Source organism: Aythya ferina (assembly GCF_964211825.1).
Source record: "Aythya ferina genome assembly, chromosome: 19".
Classification (NCBI taxonomy): Eukaryota; Metazoa; Chordata; class Aves; order Anseriformes; family Anatidae; genus Aythya; species Aythya ferina.
The window spans coordinates 4,500,460-4,519,427 of record NC_140309.1 but is presented as its reverse complement, the minus strand read 5'-3'; the positions used below and the strand labels follow the sequence as shown (position 1 = coordinate 4,519,427).

Sequence of the window (18,968 nt, the reverse complement as noted above, 5' to 3'; positions counted from 1 at the left end):
ACAAATATTTTTAAGTCATTTTGAAAGAAGCTGCATCTTTTCCCTTTTTTTTTTTTTTTTAAAGAAGGCAAGTCAATCAAAACAACAAAAAAGGCATTTATTGGTTCCTAGGAAGTTTTTTTCATCTGTATTAATATCTTGCTGCATCGTTTGAAAGATAGTCTGCAGCAAAAGCTATTATTCAAAGAATTTTACAAAAGAGTTTTATGAATTGTTGTTCTGGGCTGGTGAGTCACAACTATATATAGGCTTTGAATGATTGCTCATATCCTGAGCGATGCATCTAGTTATTCTACACAGTCCTTTTCACAATTTATGCAAGTGAATGATTGCCATCATCAGGAAATTTGAACAGCACGCTGGGCTGAATATACTCGTACGGGTTTCCTGGGGGAAGAGGATTTTTGTGCTTCCTCTCAAACTTCAGCTGAGAGAAGTTTCAAACTGACCTGTTGTCCAGGAACAGACCTGAGCTGTATTTTTTGGACATTGACCTATGTGAGACCAAGGAGACTGTAGGACTTCTAGCCCCCTTATGCTTTTGTGTATGGTCTTGGAGCATTAAGAGTACGGAACTGACCTGACAATTTGGATGCTGTTTTCTGTTGTGAATGGTCCCTCAAACGCTGCCCCTGCTAGCCCCAGCTTTCAGCAGGCCCACAGGCGGCTGCCCTGTGAGGGTCAGAAGTGATGGGAAGGTGCTGGGACAGCTGCAGGACAGCTCCCTGTGTGCCAGGCAGTGCTGAGCAGGGCTCTCCGACACAGGAGCAGCACGACGGCAGCAGAGCAGAGCCTGCAGCACTGGGACGGAGGTGCCTGGGCATCAGCACTTGTCTTACAGTGGCCTGCCAGGGCCTACAGGGGGCTGCAGGAAAGCTGGGAGGGACTCTCTGTCAGGGGGTGTAGGGATAGGACAAGGAGGAATGGCTTTAAACTAAAAGAGGCAGGTTTAGGTTAGATACCAGTAGGAAATTCTTTACTCAGAGGGTGGTGAGGCCCTGGAACAGGCTGCCCAGAGAAGCTGTGGCTGTCCCATCCCTGGAGGTGCTCAAGGCCAGGCTTGATGGGGCTTTGGTCAGCCTGGTGTGGTGGGACGTGTCCTGCCCATGGCAGGGGTTGGCATTAGATGGTCTTGAAGGGCCCTTCCAAGCCAAACCATTCTGTGATTCTACCATGCTCAGCCAAAACTAGCATTACGAGCTCAGTTACAGGCACACCCTGAGTGCTGTGAGTAGGAGTCTAGATGAATCCTTTTGTAACCAGCAAGAGGAAAAAAATCTGTGAAAAAGGAGAGAAGCGTGAGAGCTGTAGAGGAGCTGAGCTGCAGACTTTAAGCACGCAGTTACTGAAAGCTGGAATATCAAATGTCTTTATGATGCCAAAACTATGTGGGAGTGCTGAAATTGTTCAATAGAGTGGGACACTTGTTGTTGAGAGTTCCTCGTGGGGGCAATCCAGCTATGGGCCCTTCAGGAGATTGTTTAAAAGAAATAGACAAACGTGGTTTGGAATTTGCCATCCAAAACTGCATTCAGAGCCAGTTACTGGAGAAATAATCTTGAGACGAGGCTGAAGAACACACAATTGCTTCAGAACCAGGCGGGGAGGTGATCAAGTGGTGAAACACTTCAGCTTTGCTGTGATGAATTACCCTAGCCCCAAACCTTGCAAACAGCTTCAGTGAAAAACGAATTTCCTTCCAACATCATCGTCTCTGCTTATGAAAAGAACAAAATCAGGCTCCAGGTCATATAGGCAGTGCTATAAAGACACACAATTTCTTTGATTTACCTTCAAGCATCCCTGTTAACAAGAAAAGCAAAGATTTTGTAATGAAGTCTCCTGGAATTGAAAAAAATTCTATATGAAAAGATGATGAATGCTTTACCCAACAAGATCAAATTTCTTTTTTTTTTTTTTTTTAAGCATCTAATAATGCCTTCCTGTGTAATACATTGAAGAAGAAAAATTAGATGAGGTCCAAATTTCTTTTGGATAAGACTGAAATAGAATAATGTCTGTATGTAGTTGGGAAGAGCAGCGGTTTTATAGATGGGAACAAAAAATGGTCAGTGCTGGGACAAGTCTGTGCGATGAATGTTAGTTGGGTCACTGTCACAGAAGGCATGACTTGAGCTCAGGTATGGTCAGGTGTTGTTAGCATTTAGACAGCATTTGAACAGATGTGAAGGAGCGGTTGTGCCCTAAAACTTCAGGTAAAGGAAACCATCCACAAGGCTGCAGACGGGCTGTGAGCAATGGGAACGCTTCACCCAGCGTCTGCAAGGTGGCTGAGGAAGGAATGGTGCTGGGGATTGACAGAGGGAGAAGGACTGAAGAGTAGGGTTCAGACCAAAACAGTGATATTTCTGATGTGTTTCCATGAATTGTGTGGTTTCTTTGTGGATTAAGTTATAGAATCCTAGAATCATTAAGGTTGGAAAAGACCTCCGAGATCCTCTGGTCCAACCTTCCCCCTCCCACCAATGTCCCCCACTAAAGAAAAAAAAAGTTCCTTTCCTACCAAGGTTTTGAGCTACATAAAAAGCATTTTGAAGTTTCATACACTTCCAATAGCAATTTCTGTGCCTTAAAAAGTAGATCTCTTAGATCTCAGGGTGCTTTACATTCGAGTGGATATGGTAATTTCCACCAAATCAGATTATTGTGAATACGTTGTTATTTGCTGTTAATAGTTTAAAAGGATAAATGAATGCTTTTCATATTTTCGTAATTTTTTTTACTTACTAACTACAATAATTATGACAAAATTGGTTGAGAAGGTTTTTTTTTTCATTCATTACTGCTTTTCCAACAGATGTTATGGAAACAGAAGAAAGTTCTCAAATAAAGCAAGAACCAGACCCAACGTGGTAGACCTCAATACTACGGTAAAGTAATTTAGCGTTTCTTGAAGTCAGTGTTTGTCAAGGAATAAACACTTGTCAAGGAATAATACTTCAGTAATTTGGAGTGAGGAGAAGCAGGCTAAGAGAGAGGGCTGAATGCCAGAAGGTGCCAGTCCTTTACTTGCCTTCTGAAGTATTTTGTCTCAGTTTTCATCTATAAAATGTAGGACGTTTTCAGTATCTCATCAGAACACAATGAACGCATATGGCGTTCAAATTTGTGTGGCAGTCATTCCTAGGAAAATGTGGGCTGTAATAGCCTATAAATAAAATTGGGTGATGGTAATTACATACCTCAGAGGCAGAGTAAATGAAAGCTTAGGGAATTAGTGTTTACGAAGAGCTCTGACATGGTTGTGTGAAAGAGCATTATTATTCTTGGTAAAGCCCACGTATGTCCAAATTGTAATCGGGCAGGAAGGCTCTCCACTGTGATTGCAATAGTGTCTAAGCTCAAGACACTTGCTAAATCGTTAGTCATGATGACAAACCAACTAACTTGAGAAGGTTTGCTTCTTTGCTGTAAACTTTATGAAAAGCTTAGTTTAACTCCAAGTGCAGAAATGTCTGAAACTTTTTTTTTTTTTTTAAACTTCACTTACTCCTAAAATGACATTTTGGTGGAGGTGGAGAGCAGTGCTAGCAATGTTGTTATGTCACCAAATGTAAAGGGGGCTGACCCACACGTGTGAGTTTATATGCTTCATTCAAAGAAAAAGGCATTTTTAAGCCATCGCAGATCTTTACTACTTTTTCCAATTTCAATTTTTTGGTACCAAATGCGATCCTCATTTTGTAATTTTTGATACTTCAGTAATTGGTTTGGATAGACATAAAACAGGATGTATTTGTGTGGTATGCTCAAGCTGCAATCTGTCTAGTTTTAGTAAGAAAAAGACATTTTATTCATCACAGAGAAGAAAATTCTGCGTACTATTCCAGCTCTAAGGGCACAGACAGGCAATCAGCAAAGCCAAGCCCTGGCTGTTCACTGTTAATTTCTGCTGGCCTGAGCAGATGAGGCTGGTAATGCATTTGCCAGCTTGCATGAAGCAGTGGCTGGGGGAGCCTGTGGAAGGCACTCCTGTCACCATCTGGCTTTTTGGAGACAAGGACAGCCAAGGCCGTGGCCCTCTATCAGGGCAGCACAAACACAGGGTGATGGAGGCAGTGGTGCTCCCTGTTGGATGCTGGGTGTCTGCTCTCGGTCCTTCTAGCATTTCTAGTGCTCAGGGCAAGGGATGTCCCCACTGATGGGTTTCAGCATGGAGAAAGCAGCTTTGTTCTCTCTGGTGCTCTAGCTGTGGTGAATGTTAAGATTTGACTGGACAAAACCAGGGCCAACCTTAACTATCGCTAGCTGGAGTCCTTAGGGAGGGAGGCTGGGCTGGGTGGCTTCCAGGGTCGCTTGCAACCAGCATTTCTGTGCTTCTGTAGGGTCTGACCATCCCTGTGTGGCAGTGGCATTGGACAGCCTGGCTCCAGAGCTAGGAGATCCTTGTCTCCTTTGTAAAGGAGATCAAAGCTAGCTGCAGGGCTGGTCTTGGCTGCCAGATGTTTGACCACGGACTCGTGCTCTTCTTTCCTTTAGTAGTTTCCATAGCCTTTTGGCCTGGGCACTTAATACTTTGTGCTGCAGGACGTGCAGGACAGGCTTCATTCCTAAACATTCCTAAACAAGGGCAGTGCTTTTGGCTGGAGTGGACAGGCCTTTTATTGAAGGGGAGATAGCACGGCTTGTAAAGTTTGAGGCAAGAATCCAAAGGTGTCTTGAGAGCACACAAGTGAGGAATGAGAAGCCAACCCTGACCTGTTCAATAAACAAAAAAAACACATTTTCATACAAACAAGTAGAAAATGTAGCCTTTATCGCTGAGGATGATAAGGAGGCCAAAAGAAAAATCATTCACAAATGGGTTAGGGAAGTTCCTGATTAATTTGTGTCTATTAAGCGTAAAAGTTAGAGATGGTCTCTGGCTCAGAAGGTCCCTAACCTGCTGGAAACTTGGAGGAAGGAGCTGGGCTGCATCACCGAAGTCCTTATCCTTGGAGCACTGAGTCTGTGGAAGGCGGCTGGGTGGTATGGCTGCTTCCAGGGGTTAGCAAAGAGCAAGCACGTGCAGAGCTGCTGGCTGCAGGGGGGTGACGGAGTGAAGGGACAACTCCAGAAAAGAAGTGGTAGGAACTGGCAGAGATTGACATGTCAACGTACCCACTGTCTGTGCCCTGAGAACTTGAAGTACGGCAGTAGTCTTTCTAACAAATGGCTGAATTCTGATTTGGAAATGTTTGTCATAAAGCTGAGCTCATCATTAGAAAATATATCTTTTTTTTTTTTTTTTTTTTTTTTGATTTTTAGTGAGAAGCTCTTCACCTAATAGAGATAAAAAAAGACATCTCATTTGTCCATTAAAGGTCATGGAATTTTTGTTTGAGCAGTGGCTCCACAGCTTGCTCCTGCACTGCTCTGGATTTTTGGACACTGTAGACCATCTACTAGCTAGATGGTCTACATGTTCTCTACTAGCTAGAGAACGTGTACTAAAGAAAATATTCCATCTAAACTTTTGCAGAGAGTATTCAAGCATACTTCTAATCTCTCATTTATGGAAATCAATGTTCACCTTCTGCATGCTTTCTAATTGTAAGCCTAAAGAACTCAAAAAAAAAGACACAAACAATCTACTAGTATTTGTAATAAGATAAATAAGATAGAGAGCTGCAATGAAACTAACTCACTTTTATGATTTGTTTTTTTGTCTAGTCAGAAGCACCCAGTTCTGCGAAGAGCTTGTCAGGCCTGTCCTGATCCGTGTAATATAACTGTATAAGAGAAGTACCTTCTATACAAACCCTTTTTGTACTTTTAGATAGAAATGTCTACTTTTTCAGCAGTTCTGTGAATTGACTTAATGCAAAGAATGACTGTAGATTTGGAATGGCTGGTTTTACTTTGGAATATATCATGAGGACTAAATTTGATGCAGCAATGCTGGGGAGATGACAACGATTAAAATCAACAGGGACTTAACAGAGGCTGTCTGCGTTTCCCAAAAAACCTGAACTTCACTGTACCTGAATGCATCTCAGCTTTTGTAATGAAGAAAAACATCCTGCAAGTAGTTCAGTTTGTTAGTTTTACTTTGAGAAAACAAATCACTAATTTTTGGTTATCACTCCTTTAACGGCTGCTTGGACAATAGTATCTGTATATTTGAACTAATTTTTCCTCTATCTACCACAATTCATATGGTTTTCATAAATAAAAGATGAACTGGCTCACTTGACCGTTAGTATGCATTAATGAGGTGGACAGTATTTCAGTGTGTGGATTAGGAACCAATTGAACCCTTCCGTAGTTTGTTCTGTTAGCTCGAAGTTGTAAGTGCATGTTTTATCAGAATATCTTGGTTTGTGTATGAAGGCTCTGGTCTTGCAGTCCCAATGTAGACAAAACTCGCATGGACCTGTGGGAGGGCTTTTCTCCCAAAGGCTGGGGGGTAAAGCCCTGCTGTCCTTCTACAGCTAGTTATGGAAACTTACACTACAAGCTTCTCTAAGTCCTCCCATGTCAAAAGTTAAGTCCCCTACAGTCCTGGTCACACCGCACATGATGTAAGAGACTCATGTATGCATTTTTTTTTGAAGTTTCACAAACCATAAAGTTGTGAAGTTCTGGTTCTCTATAGAGAAGATAGAGATTATTGTAAAGGTTTCTCTTTCATTGGCATGAGTTTGGGATTGACTGCATTATGCACAAATGCTAAACCTTATGCCCTCATTAAGAAATAAAGACATTTCTGATGGTTTTTATGACTGTCCATGCAGTAAACGTTTATATGTAACATTCTAGCAGTAATGTTGGCATGTAGAATACACTACAGTGTAGTTACTAATTCCAGTGAGGAAAGTAAGTTCCTGTCATGCCCTTCAGACAGAAAACCAGCTCTGGGTGGGTGAGGTTGTTGCATCTGAAAGAAAAACTTTGAAGACATGAATGCAGTTGGACATGCTGTCTGTTCCTGGCAATACCCAGCAGGAGCAAGCTGGAACTCGGCAGATCAGTTCAGAGCAGCTCCTGCTCTGCCATTCTAGAGGCAAGGCAGAGCTGCAGCCCACATGCAGGTGTGTTCCCGATTGCTCGGGGTAGGTCTCAGTGCTCCCATGAAATATTGGATGTTGTGCTGGTGGTGGCAGCGGGAGCAGGGTTGGCTCCACGCTGAACCATCACCAGACACACGCAGTTAACGTATCTCCAGAAATAGGTTGTTACGGAGTGACAGACAGTTTCACGATTGCTGCTAGAAATTTTGAGTGGGGTAATGAGTTCATGCAGCCTTCCTCGGGCTCTCGACTTCCCCTTTTGAAAAAGCAGAAGGCTGGTCCGTCCCTTCTTCTCTCTCAGCCCCTTCGGGAGGCACTCTGCACAGCTGCCTGCCCAGCAAAGCCAAACATTGCTACTGGAGCCGCCAGTGCTGCCACAAGTGGAGGGAGAGGCATCAGAGCAAACGAACTGAGAATGACGGAGTTCAGACTGCTGCCTTGCATGGATGTCCTGCAGATGTATCATGTACTGTGCATACGAGAGCTTAAAAAATGAAACGAAAACTGATGACAGCAGTTTATCTGGAAGTCCTGGAGTAATTCTGTGATGCTGGGAGCTCGGGTAGTGGTGTGCCTCGTGTCCGTCCTGCTGAGGGGTTCGATTAGTGCCAATGTGCCCATTGGCATCAACACTGAAGTCTCTTTTTGGTCTCAGACATTTTGAGTTATAACCAGTAGAGAGAAATTAGACTGACAAAATAATTGCACCGATATTTATACCTTCTAAATATCAATTTTATATTAAAAATGATATATATCTATAGTCCTAACAGGTAGCAGACTTTTAATATGTTGACCTTGTATGAAAATCGCACTCGTTTCCAAACTAGTAATACATGAGGTGTGTCACTCTTTGGGCATTGGCTGATAATGCCCTAAAAAGCCTTGGCTGTACTAATTAACAAGCAAATAAATAAAATTGCAACAACTTAACCAGAGCTCTGGGTATTTTTTCCTCCAGTAGAGAACCTTTGTGGCGATGAAGTAGCAGACAAGCTTCTCTCCTCTGCACGCTGCTGAACCTAAAAAGCCCAGCCTGCTTCTTGGACCCGTTCCTTTCTCTCAGACTTGGACTTTGGGTTCCAAGGGCTCGAGGCATTGATCTTGGAGCGTGGTGTCCCACAGGTAGGGCACCGCAGTTTCCTCAAGCAGTAACCACTAGGTGTCAGGTGAGGTCCAGCATGGTCCTTGTGCAGCTGTTGGCCGGTGCTTTTCCTTTGCGATGTGAAGTTTTCCATGTACAGTTTCGTTTCTTTATGTCTTATCAAGTGACTAGGGGAGGGGACAGATTCGCTTTGGTGATTTTGCAGCCTCTGCTAGAGCATTTAATGCTGTTCATACATGCGGCAGTTTGCTGTCAGTGACATGAATGTGTCTTCCCCTGACTCTGACTTTAATTAAGCTTAAATTATTTAAATACATATTTTGAACAAATCGAGAGTGGCCTTCCATTCATCAGATTTTAATTTCTAGGAGGCTTTGCTACTGCTTCTGGGTGGAGCAGCACAGAAAAGCGGGACACTGCTGCTGGCACTCTGGAGGCCAGTGGAAGCTCTCAGTTCCTCTCAAAAATCAGGTCCTGCCCTCAGGCGCTGGCCTTCTTTTCCTGATCTGAAAACCTGGATCACCTCATGAACTCTGTAAATCAGCTTATTTCTCAGCTGGGTCATTATTCTTCCAAGAATTTTCCTCTAAAGTTGTGTTTCTTCCTTTCTAGTAACTATAGAGCAGTTAGTGGAAACACTAAACGTGTCATGCTGCCTTATGTGCATGGTGTGAGCTAACTGGCACCAGCAGTAAAATCTACAAACTCCATTTCTCACATCACAAGACAACAAATGAGGAAACAAGAAACATCCGAATTAAGTGTTTCCAGTAATGCGCTGCCTGTAACTCTGTTTTAAATATAGTACCAGCATCGTTATGAAATGAGCTTTCAAGCAAATATTGCTGATGGTTCTGCATATGAAACAGAATCCAACCAGCCCTGGGTGTGGGGTTTTTATATATAGATCACTTGTTGCATAATTTTGCCTCGTGTACAGGGAAGTCCTCAATATAATGAAATAAAAACTGCTCAGTGCTGGGAAGGGCTGGGCTGTGTGGGCAAGGTGCTCACCTTGCTCAGCTTCTGTGAGGATTCCTCTTTTGTCTGTGCAGGACACAGCCCCAAATCCCGCGTGGGGGCTGTCACCAATCCCTTTGATTGATTACAATCCCTTTGATTGATTGAATCAATTGATCCCTCTACAGCCCGGTCTCCTGCTCTCTCCCCAGCTCCCAGTTTGCTGGCAAGGGTCAGCCTCAAGGGCCACTCGAGAGCCCTTTGCCGGCAGCTTTTTGGGGAAGCTGCAGGTGGCAGAAAGGCGATGGCGAGGCACGGGCAGCACCTCTTGCACAACAGCCCGTGGCCACCCCGTCCTGTGCCCTGGCTTCCCCAGAGGGTGCCCAGGAGGATGGTGCTGCTGTCCCTGGGCTCGGGGAGCTCCACGTGGCACCTTCAGCTCTGCAGGGCAGCAGGGAGAGGCTCCTGCTCCCATTGCTGAGGTGTTTGTCCTTCCCGTGGCTGCTGCAGCAAGGGCTCTGCAGCGCCTGTGCCTCGCAGGGTGGCCATGCAGGGGACACTTGGCTGGTGGAGGGGACACTGGGCCATGGGGGCTGGTGGCCCGGCCACCTCCCTGCTTCCCCTCTGCCCGGCGCCACCAAGGGGGCTCGGCTGAAGACTCCCAGCGGGAAGCACCCGGCTCAATACAAACCACAGCGGGTAAACAATTACAGCGCGATTGCAGCGCTGCTTCCGCTTTCCCAGGGGTTTTAACAGCGAGCGAGCGCGGGGCGAGGGCAGAGGGGAGGCAGGAGCACGGCGCAGAGCTGCAGCAGCCATGGGGGACGCCTTCATCCGGCACATCGAGCTGCTGGGCTACGAGAAGAGGTTTTTCCCCAGCCAGCACTACGTGAGTACGAGTTGTGCAGTGAGGACTGGCAGGGGCAGGAGCCTGGCCAAGGCATTTCTTGAGATAAATTTGATGAGGGTTTAAGAGCATCACTTTTGTGGGAGTGGAGGGGCCACAGCTGGTGGTACAAGCTGGAGGCAGCCAGAGGCTGAGATGTCTTAAACACAAAAGGTTTTGGGCACCACCTTTGCAAGTTCTCGGTTGCTTCTCAGGCTTGGAAAGGACTTGTTGTGGCTCTGGCTTCTGATTCCCACCCAACCTCGTGTTTCTGTCCCTGCTGTGTGTCCCCAGCTCCCAGCTCACCTGCTGCCTGCACAAAGCTACTGCTGTGCAGGAGGGAACAGACAGAAAATACGCAATTTGAAACCAAAGCGTCTGTGGGACACCCAAGGGGCTCCAGCCACAGCAGGGTTTTGGGTCCTGGCTGCCCACGGGGCTGCAGCGCCTCTGCTCTAACCCTGCAGGTCTACATGTTCCTGGTGAAGTGGAACGACCTCACCGAAAAGCTCGTCTACCGCCGGTTTACCGAGATTTACGAGTTCCATGTGAGTGGTCCTGGGGTGGGCACCAGCCCCTGTGCTGGTGCACCAGGGCTGGGCAGGGGGCAAAAGGGGAAAGGAGGAAAGCAAATTCCAGCTGAAACTCCCCCGAAACAAACCTGGCTCAAGAGAGGCTCCTGGGTCCCAGCATTTCGATCTCCTTCATGCCTTGAAAGGGGGAGCTGCTGGCCCCATTCCCCCCGGGGAGGTTTCTCCTGGTGTCGATCCATGGGGTACAGCCAGGAGGGGGTGAGCAGCGGGCAGGGTGCCACAGAGGGGTCCCTGCACTGTCCTCACGGCCCTGCCTGTCCCTGCTCTGCAGAAAACACTGAAGGAGATGTTCCCCATCGAATCTGGCGACATCAACCCAGAGAACCGGATCATCCCGCACCTACCAGGTGAGGGGCAGAGCGCCGGGGGCCGAGGTTGGGACAGAAACTGCAGCTGGTTGGGAAAGTCCCCGCCAGCCGCGCTCTGTGGGTGCCCTTGCGCAGGTGCTCGCTGCAATTTCTGTTCCTTCCTTCTGGGTCTGAAACCAAAACCCCAGCAGGGGCTGCCTGAACGGAGGCTGCTTCCCCCAGCAGAAGCTGGCCGCAGACCCCATCCATCCTCCCTGATAGCGGGCACCTCGGGGACATGCAAAAGGGAAAGTGGCTTTGAGCAGCCTCAGCTGAGCAGAGCCCTCCTTCGGTGCCACCACCCCCTGGATGGCTTTTTGTGCCCTTACTGTACGAGAGGAAGGGAAGCAGTCAGTGTGTGCTCAAGGAGAGGGAATAACTCGATCCAAAGAGCTGGCGGTTTGTACCCAGGCAAGGCGCGGTTCAGCAAACATCCCTCTTTTCTGGAATTTCCTGCTTCAAATGGGGCAAGAAGGAGCATGAAAAATAGCCATGGGTTGTGACCCCCCTGGAGGAGTAAACCCACAGCTCACAGCAGGGTGGCTGCTCCCCGTGGGGCCGGACACCCCCGCCGTGCTGGGACCTTTCCATCGTGCTGCTGCTGTGCCAGGCTGCTCGGAGCCTCCCCCGGGGCACGGGGCCGGCCTGGGGCAGCGCTCCGCTCTGTTTGGGGAACCGAAAGCCCTGGGGGTGGATGGAGACAGGGGCTGGGCAGGGGTGGGACAGTGGCAGGGGCTGGGTGAGCCATGCAGACGCACACCCTGATGCAGGGTTCAATGCTGCGACGTGGGTTGGGGCTGCCGGTGGTGTTTTGGGGCTACCAGGGGTGGAGAGCCCTTGGTACAGCTGGGCTTAGTCAGAGCATGGACATGGAGGTTATCCCAAAGCTGAAATGGGGTCTAATGGGGTCTTTTCGAGGCTTTTAAGAGCTTCACAAGGGCTGCAGGGTTGAGCCCGGCCGCACAAGCTCTCTTCCAGCTGCCTGTGGCCCCGGGGCCGCGCTCACGTCCCCAGCCGCACAGAGCTGAAATGAGGAAGGGGCGGCTGCAGCGCTTTGCAAACCGGCCGCAGCCTGCAGCGAGCTTCCCTGCAGCTCCTTCAGCTCCCCACATGCCCCACATGTGCCCCGCGTGAGCTGGCCACGAAGGAGGAGGCTGGGGCACGTCCACGGAGAGCTTCACACAGCAGCCTGGGGCCAAACCCGCTCGTTTTCGGGGCAGCATTAACGATGCAGAGCAGCCTGCTGGAGAAAGTGACAAAACCAAAGCTCTCACCTGCTTGTCCCGACTCCTTTCCCCTCTCCACCAGCCCCGAGGTGGTTCGATGGCCAGCGGTCGACCCAGAGCAGGCAGGGCACGCTGGCCGAGTACTGCTACGCGCTGGTGAGCCTGCCCCACAAGATCTCCCGCTGCCTGCTCGTCGTCAACTTCTTCAAGGTGCGGCCCGACGACACGAGCCCCGTCACCGACAGCCAGTGAGTAGAGCTGCAGCAGGGCACACTGCATCGCCAGCCCCCGGTGCTGGTGCTTGGCAGTGCTGGATTGGTGCAGCAACAATTAGTTGCCAGATAATTAGCCCTCAGGACCCACCCTGAGGTTAGGCAGGCAGAAATATGTGTGGGTTTTGCATCCTGCTCCCCCTGGCTCCATGCTGGGGATGGCATTGCCGCCATGTCCAAGGGTGCCAGCACTGAGCTGCCTTTGCTCTGACCCATCTAGGATCAAGAAGCCCGAGGTGTTCCTCCTGCCAAAGGACGCCAAGAAAAACGCCAGCGGTAAGAGTCCTCAGAGGGCTGCAGGTGGATTTTGCCTTAGGCTGTCCTGGAGTTTGGCTGAAATGGGGTGTTTCTGGGCCGGGACGGAACGCCTCTCTCCTCCCCTGCAGACATCACGGGCCCCATCATCCTGCAGACGTACCGAGCCATCGCCGACTACGAAAAGAGCTCCAAGTCCGAGATGGCTCTCAAAGCTGGGGACATGGTGGACATCGTGGAGAAGAGCGAGAGCGGTAAGTGTCCTTGCCCCGAGGGCCGGCCCTGGCCTGGCCACCACCTCGGCAGGGCTGGGGTCAGCCTTCGCACCTCATGCCTGAACCCAGCACCCCACAGCATCCCCGGGGCGTTCCTTACAGAGGGGTGGGAGGCTGGCTCGGGGTCTCCTGATGGAGAGCAGAAGCTCAGCACCGAGCCCCGCAGCCCTCCCTGCCCCGCTGGGGCAAGATTCACTTTCACATGGAGCCACATGATGCTGGGTTTTGGCTGGGGAGGGTGTGAGGCAATCCTAGAAAAGCCTGCAAGCTCCTCGCACGCCTCCGCCTGCGAGGTTTCCTGCCCATGAGGAAGCAGGGTGAGCTGGCCGGGCTCCCCGCTCACAGCACAAAAACAAACCGTCCCCACTGCCCTCCCTTCTGGACAGGACACGGGGACACCTGCACGGACACCACCCAGGGGACACAGCTGGTGTAGGCTGTCCCTGTGGTCCCTGCTCTTGCCCACTCTGGTTTCATTGCAGGCTGGTGGTTTTGCCAGTTGAAGAATAAACGCGGCTGGGTGCCAGCTGCCTACCTGGAGCCGATGGATGGTCCCGATGAGTCTGAAGAGCAGGAGCCCAACTATGCAGGTAAAACGCTCAGAAAAGCACGGCGTCCCCAGGAGCACGGAGGCGTTGCTGTAGGGGCTGCCAGGAGGGATCAGGCTCATGGTTCAGCGCCTCATGTTTGACATCAGGACCTGCAGCTCAGTGCCCTAAGCTGGTTTTGGCTCATCAGAGATGCACATCATCATCCAGAGCCCACCCTGAGCTCGGGGGCTGCCTGCTGAGCTGCTGGGTTAGCCGATGAGCTCAGTGCAGAGCGGGCCCACACCACCCCGAGCAGGGAGGGATCCTGCAGACTCATGCTGGTTGCACTCAGGGCTTCATCTTTGTGGCTTTCAAAACACTGCAACGGACTCCATTAGCACAACACTTCCTCGTTCCTCATTTAGTCACCCAAGTTATAAACATGCTCCTCAGCACAGAAGGATATCCTTCCACTTGCACTCGTCAGCTTTCTCCTAGAGAGGTGCTGGAGGGGCCTGGATGAGGCACAGGCACCATCAGGGCTGGGGAAGTCTCGGTCCAGGCTTGGAGACCTGAAGCCCCCTGGGTCTTGCCAAAAATTTGGGGTTGGTGCTCTGGTGCCTCCGGGGCTCAGTGGAAGGGGAGGCCGAGCCCCGTTGCTGGGGGTGACGCACCACCCACCCACCAAACGTCCCCGTTTCACACACACAGGTGAGTGGTACGTGGTCCAGAAAAGCTACACAGCCGTGGAGGAGGACGAGCTGACGCTGACAGAGGGCGACACCATCGAAGTCATCCACAAGCTGCTCGATGGCTGGTGGGTCATCAGGTGAGAGACACTGAGAAGAAGCCAGGCAAAGGGCCACGGGCAGAGGGAAGGGGCGAAGCAGAGGCCTCCCCATCAGGGCTGTGAAATCTGCAGACCGTTTGGTGCCGCTGCCCAACACTTCCCTTTGCAGGACATTTTCTAGTAGCCTTGCGGCTTCGCGAAGTGCAACCACATTGCAGCTGGGGCTTCCTCTGCTGGGCGCCTCAGAAATATCCAAGAAGGCGTCAGATGGAAAAAAATGTGTCAGTTATTTGGCATTCTGGCACAATCTGATTTGCACAACCTCAGCTTTCATCCCAGCCTTGGCCTGCTCTGTAGTCTTGGACTTTCCCAGGGGGAACCCAGTGGCATTTGTGCTCTGGGGAGTCACAAACTGCCTTCGCAGCAGGGACACGTGGTAGCTACAAACCGCGGGAGGGGAGCCCTGGCTGATGTGTCACATGCAAAAACCAAAACAAAACAGGAGATAATAGAAATGATACAAGCTGATGAGACCCTGAAAACTGTGCAGCTTTGCTCTGTCTGCTGCCTACTTGGTTTTGGGACTCAGGCCCCAGTTTCAGGGAGAGCCCCAAACAAACAAGGTGGGGGGACAGTGGAAGCCCCCATCCCTGCAAGCAGCACGAGACACCTAGCGTCAGGCACGAGGAGGTGGTGGCCACCGAGTCACAAGCTCAAGCAATGTTCCTTGTGTCACCCTGCAGGAAGGATGAGAGCACGGGTTATTACCCCTCCATGTACCTGCAGAGATCAGGGGAGCCGAACACCCCCGAGAAGAGCGAGCTGAGGAACCGGAGCGTTCCCCCCCGCAGGTAGGAGAAGAGCTGCGGGAGGGAGGGAGGAGGGTGAAAGCTGTTCTTCGAGGGGGGTGAAATGAAACCAGACAGTGGTTTTGTGGTGTCCCCTGCTCGGCCTGGCAATGAGGAACTGCCCAGCAGAGACGTGAGCAGGGCAGAGAGATCAGGAGGCAGATCCTGGAGGGCTGCAGCAAAAATAGTGCTCCTGACTTCCACGGGCAGCTGGCACTTCTGCTGCAGCACAGCCTCGCACATTTCTCCTTGTCCTTCTGCAAAGTTTCTTTTCTGGGCTAATCTCGTTTAATTTTCAAATTAGATTTTTTTTTTTTTCCTAAGTGCATCCACTGAATCTTTGAGAAGCGAGGAGAGATTTGAGTAATCAGAGCTGCCAAATGGCCTAATCTGATGGGAGGATTTGAGCTAATGGAAGGGATTTTATATTGATTAAAAAGATAAAAAGCAATAATAGCTCATTAATTCTGATGCAATGACAATGGCTAGGAAGGGCAGAGCTTGCCTGGATCCTTTCTTCCCTACAAGAAAACAAGGCAGCCTTCCATAAAATCTCTCAAAATCCAGCTCAGCTGGAGCATGGGCTGAAGGTGAGCCAGTGTAAAATAGCACAAATCTTATCTGAGTGCAGTGACGCTGCCTGATACCTCTGGGGAGGTGAGGCAGTGAGGCCAGTGACTTGCTCCCATGGTGAAAGCCATCCCCGTGGCACTGCTGATGGCAGCATGCAGCAGCAGCAGAAGATGGAGGCTGGGGTGGTGCTCACCAGGGAGTGGCCAAAGCATGAATTTGGGCTCAGAGCACCCCCGTTGCAAAGGCTGTGACCTGCCCGTGCGGGGAAGAGCTTGGCTATGAAATGGGGCACGTGTTGAAACCAGGGAGGGGCTGAAGGCAGTTGGGCACTGCAGAGGGCTGCAGGTGCCTCCAGCAGAGCAGGACGATGCCGTGGGCGGTTGAAGCCACCTCTCACCCTGGTAATAACGACAAAGAGGTGGCTCTGTCCATCTGCCTGGGGACAGTCCTGCACGCTGGGGCTTTCCCACAGCAGTGTGGCTCTGCATTGCCCCAGGGCCTGGCCTTTCACTTCTCTCTGTAATTTCTCTGTTGCTGGCATAGTGCCGCACAAACGGCTGCACAGGCACCTGTCCCAAGCTCTGTCCCCTAAAACCCCACACCAGGGATCTTAGTTCTGCAGCCATATGCATATATCCATCCATGTGTGAGCAAAGCCCTACATTGCTTCCAAGGCTTTCTTGAACTCCAGGGAAAACCTCATGCATGGCTCGCCCTTTCAGCATTATGCCTGACCTCTCTTGCCATCCCCACCTCCACCTCCCAGGCTTGTGCTCAGGCTTCACCCACTAGCGCCTGCTTCCAAAGCACCTCTCTAGCTGCCTCTGTACATGGCAGCTCACCCGCAAGGGCTGGCATTCACCTGCTGCCTTCTGCCAAGCAAAAAGGCATAGCAGGTACGGGTGTTTAGGCGAGGCAGAGGGGGAAGCGCAGCATCCAGCTGCAGTGGGGCTGGGAGAGGCAGGACTGGGGACATCCTCAGCAAGAAAGTGGTGGAGTGAGAGCTGCTGTTGTGGAAACTTAATGTTTCATTTCTGACTCGCTGCAGATCCACCATCCGCAATGCTAAGAGCATCCACAAGCAGAGTCGGAAGCAGATCAGCCAGGAGACCTACAGGAGGAACAGCAGGAAGTATATCCAGAGCCGGAGGAACGTGAAGGCCAGTTTGCAGAACAAGGCCAACATCATCTGTAAGTCTCAGCGGGGCCTTTGCCCTAGATGGGTCTGAAGTTCTGCAGACATGTCCCGTGACCTCCAGCAGTGGTTGCTGGAGATGTTTTGTGAGCAAACAAACCTGGGCATCTTTGTGCCAGACTGAAAGATCTGTGGGGAGAAAAGGAAACAAGTCTTCTTTTCTCCAAAATCCTCTGCACTTCATGCCCCAAGCCTTGGGCTGTCATTACAAGATAGCGCGGCCTCCAGCCTCTGCCCCATCACAGGAGGGAGATGATTCAGTAGGACAACCCACGCGGGTAGTCACTGCCTGTCCACCCTGTCCTGCTATGGGGAAATTGTGTACAGGGTTTCTTTTCAACAGATTTTCTCACCTCTGGTTATAGGTCTCACAGAGAAGGAGCATGAAGGAAAGTGGTGGCATGTCTGCCCTCAGTAGGTCCTAGTGGGAGGTCAGCCCACTGTTAGGACCTGTGCTTTCCTCTGTGCACTCCTATCATTGCCCATATTGCTGTTACTGATACTGTGCGTGTTAACTGCAGGACGATTTGTGGTTCTTCCATAGGAAGGCTTTGAATTTATCCACAGAGGTGTGGGGTGGTGCAGAGCTCTGACCCATCTCTACATCTGCTTTACCCATAGCTGAGAAAAATGAGCAAGAGGAGAACAAGTCCAAGGCTCAACCTGCTGTTCCTCCCCGGCCCAGCAAAGACCTCATCATGAACCGCTGTACAGAGAGCACCAGGAGAAAGATCATGTGAGGCCCTCAGTCCCCAAAACCAAGTGAGCAGATGCTTTATCTCCACCGACTCCTATGCAATGGGGACGCAGAGACAGACTGGGGGATCTGCGTGGCTCCCACAGCAGCTGAGTGCCTGGAGAGATGCAGCTCGGGGCCCCATGTTAATTCCACGGCACAGCAAGTCCAAGATGTCCCAGTGAATCCCTGAGGAGAGGTGTGAACATCTTCCATCAGCATCTTTGAGGGCTGAGCATTCCAATGGCCTGCTGAAGATTCCTCATCACTAGGTTCCCTTTTGTACCATATTTGTATTCTGAATGGCTTCATAGTTTTCATCAATAACCGGCATTGTGTACAGTGCTTTTTGGGGCCTTCAATTATTGTGGGAAAACCTTAACATGTAAACTATGTGTACAAAGACCAGTGTAGCACAAAGAGGCACTTTATGTATGTATTTCAAGGCTTTCATGCTGTCTGCATGGCTGATTAATAAACTCATCAGCATTTCTGCACCATCTCCCATGGGTTGCATGGCGGCGTTTCTCCCCATGCCTCCAACCCGCTCTGGCCAGAGGGATAGGGCCTCATATTGTACAAAATGTCGATGTGGAGGAAATTTGTTGGGGAGGTTAAACAACAGCAGCTCTCTGATGAAAGCTTCGTTTGCTCCCTCTAGCGGGAAACCAGGGCTGGGGGTGCGGGTGTGATATTTGCTGGGGCGAGCCAAGCCTTGAAGGAAGCTATGAGGTGGGGTGGCCATGAGGCAGCAAGGCCATGGGGTGGAGATGCCATGAGGCGAGGAGGCCATGAGGCAGGGAGGCTGTGAGGCGAGGAGGCCATGAGATGAGGAGGCCCCAAATGGTGGTGGGGTGTGAGGGGAACAGGGCGACCCATGGTACTCTCAGCGGAGCGGGGCTGCTGGGCTCCCCACAGCCACTGGTGCTGCTCAGCAGCGCCCAGCCCAGCCCTCTGTCCGCCTCACAGCCCTGGGGCTGCCATGCTGGGGGGCTGGCAGCCATCATACGGCGGCCTGACAGTGCAGGGAGCAGTGCTGGGACAGCACTGCCGCACCACATGGAGCACAACACTAGGACTATGTGTGGGTGACACCACACCCAGCCGTACCAGCTATGTTGAGCTTGGGTTTGCATGTCATTTGGGATCCCCATTTTTGCTGGGGGCCCATCCTGTGTGAAGGGTCTTGCTCTCTACAACTGCCTGAAAGGAAGGGGTGGGGAGCTGGGGTTTGGCTGCTTCTCGCAGATAACCAGTGATAGGACATGAAGGAATGGCCTCAAGTTGTGCCAGGGGAGGCTTAGGTTGGAAATGAGGAGACATTTCTGCTCAGAAAGAGCAGTCAGGCACTGGGACGGGTTGCC

General features: G+C 50.6%; 2 protein-coding genes and 1 long non-coding RNA gene across 8 annotated transcripts in view; 2 read left to right on the top strand and 1 right to left on the bottom strand.

Annotated features, from left to right (window-relative positions):
* GTF2I (general transcription factor IIi) overlaps positions 1 to 7,946 on the top strand; it is a 79,657-nt gene extending 71,711 nt beyond the window's left edge. For 4 of the 6 annotated variants that reach the window (XM_084492921.1, XM_084492926.1, XM_084492923.1 and 1 more), the window contains 2 exons: positions 2,819 to 2,891; positions 5,674 to 7,946. In XM_084492921.1, the coding sequence (XP_084349047.1) occupies positions 2,819 to 2,877 (59 nt within the window). In that variant the 3' untranslated portion in view covers positions 2,878 to 2,891; positions 5,674 to 7,946. The remainder of the gene's footprint in view (positions 1 to 2,818; positions 2,892 to 5,673) is intronic. The other 2 variants (XM_084492925.1, XM_084492922.1) reach the window with 1 other exon arrangement.
* Positions 77 to 10,819, bottom strand: LOC311421243. The gene is made up of 2 exons (XR_014684763.1): positions 10,626 to 10,819; positions 77 to 1,803 (listed from the first exon to the last, which is right to left on the bottom strand). It is a non-coding gene; the product is annotated as an uncharacterized lncRNA (long non-coding RNA).
* Positions 9,813 to 18,106, top strand: NCF1 (neutrophil cytosolic factor 1). The gene is made up of 11 exons (XM_084492927.1): positions 9,813 to 9,967; positions 10,432 to 10,512; positions 10,829 to 10,904; positions 12,213 to 12,378; positions 12,623 to 12,678; positions 12,789 to 12,911; positions 13,415 to 13,522; positions 14,174 to 14,291; positions 14,996 to 15,103; positions 16,722 to 16,864; positions 17,490 to 18,106. Exons 1-11 carry the CDS (start codon positions 9,896 to 9,898, stop codon positions 17,606 to 17,608), a joined length of 1,170 nt encoding a protein of 389 aa, XP_084349053.1. The 5' UTR covers positions 9,813 to 9,895; the 3' UTR covers positions 17,609 to 18,106.
* Positions 18,107 to 18,968: the final 862 nt, after the last annotated feature.

What these genes read in the sequence shown, in the direction of transcription:
- NCF1 (XM_084492927.1), top strand. Translation starts at nt 9,896, where the DNA reads ATGGGGGACGCCTTCATCCGGCACATCGAGCTGCTGGGCTACGAGAAG. An exon ending in TTTTCCCCAGCCAGCACTAC is followed by an intron (nt 9,968 to 10,431) that starts GTGAGTACGAGT and finishes CTAACCCTGCAG; the next exon opens with GTCTACATGTTCCTGGTGAA. An exon ending in GATGGCTGGTGGGTCATCAG is followed by an intron (nt 14,292 to 14,995) that starts GTGAGAGACACT and finishes GTCACCCTGCAG; the next exon opens with GAAGGATGAGAGCACGGGTT.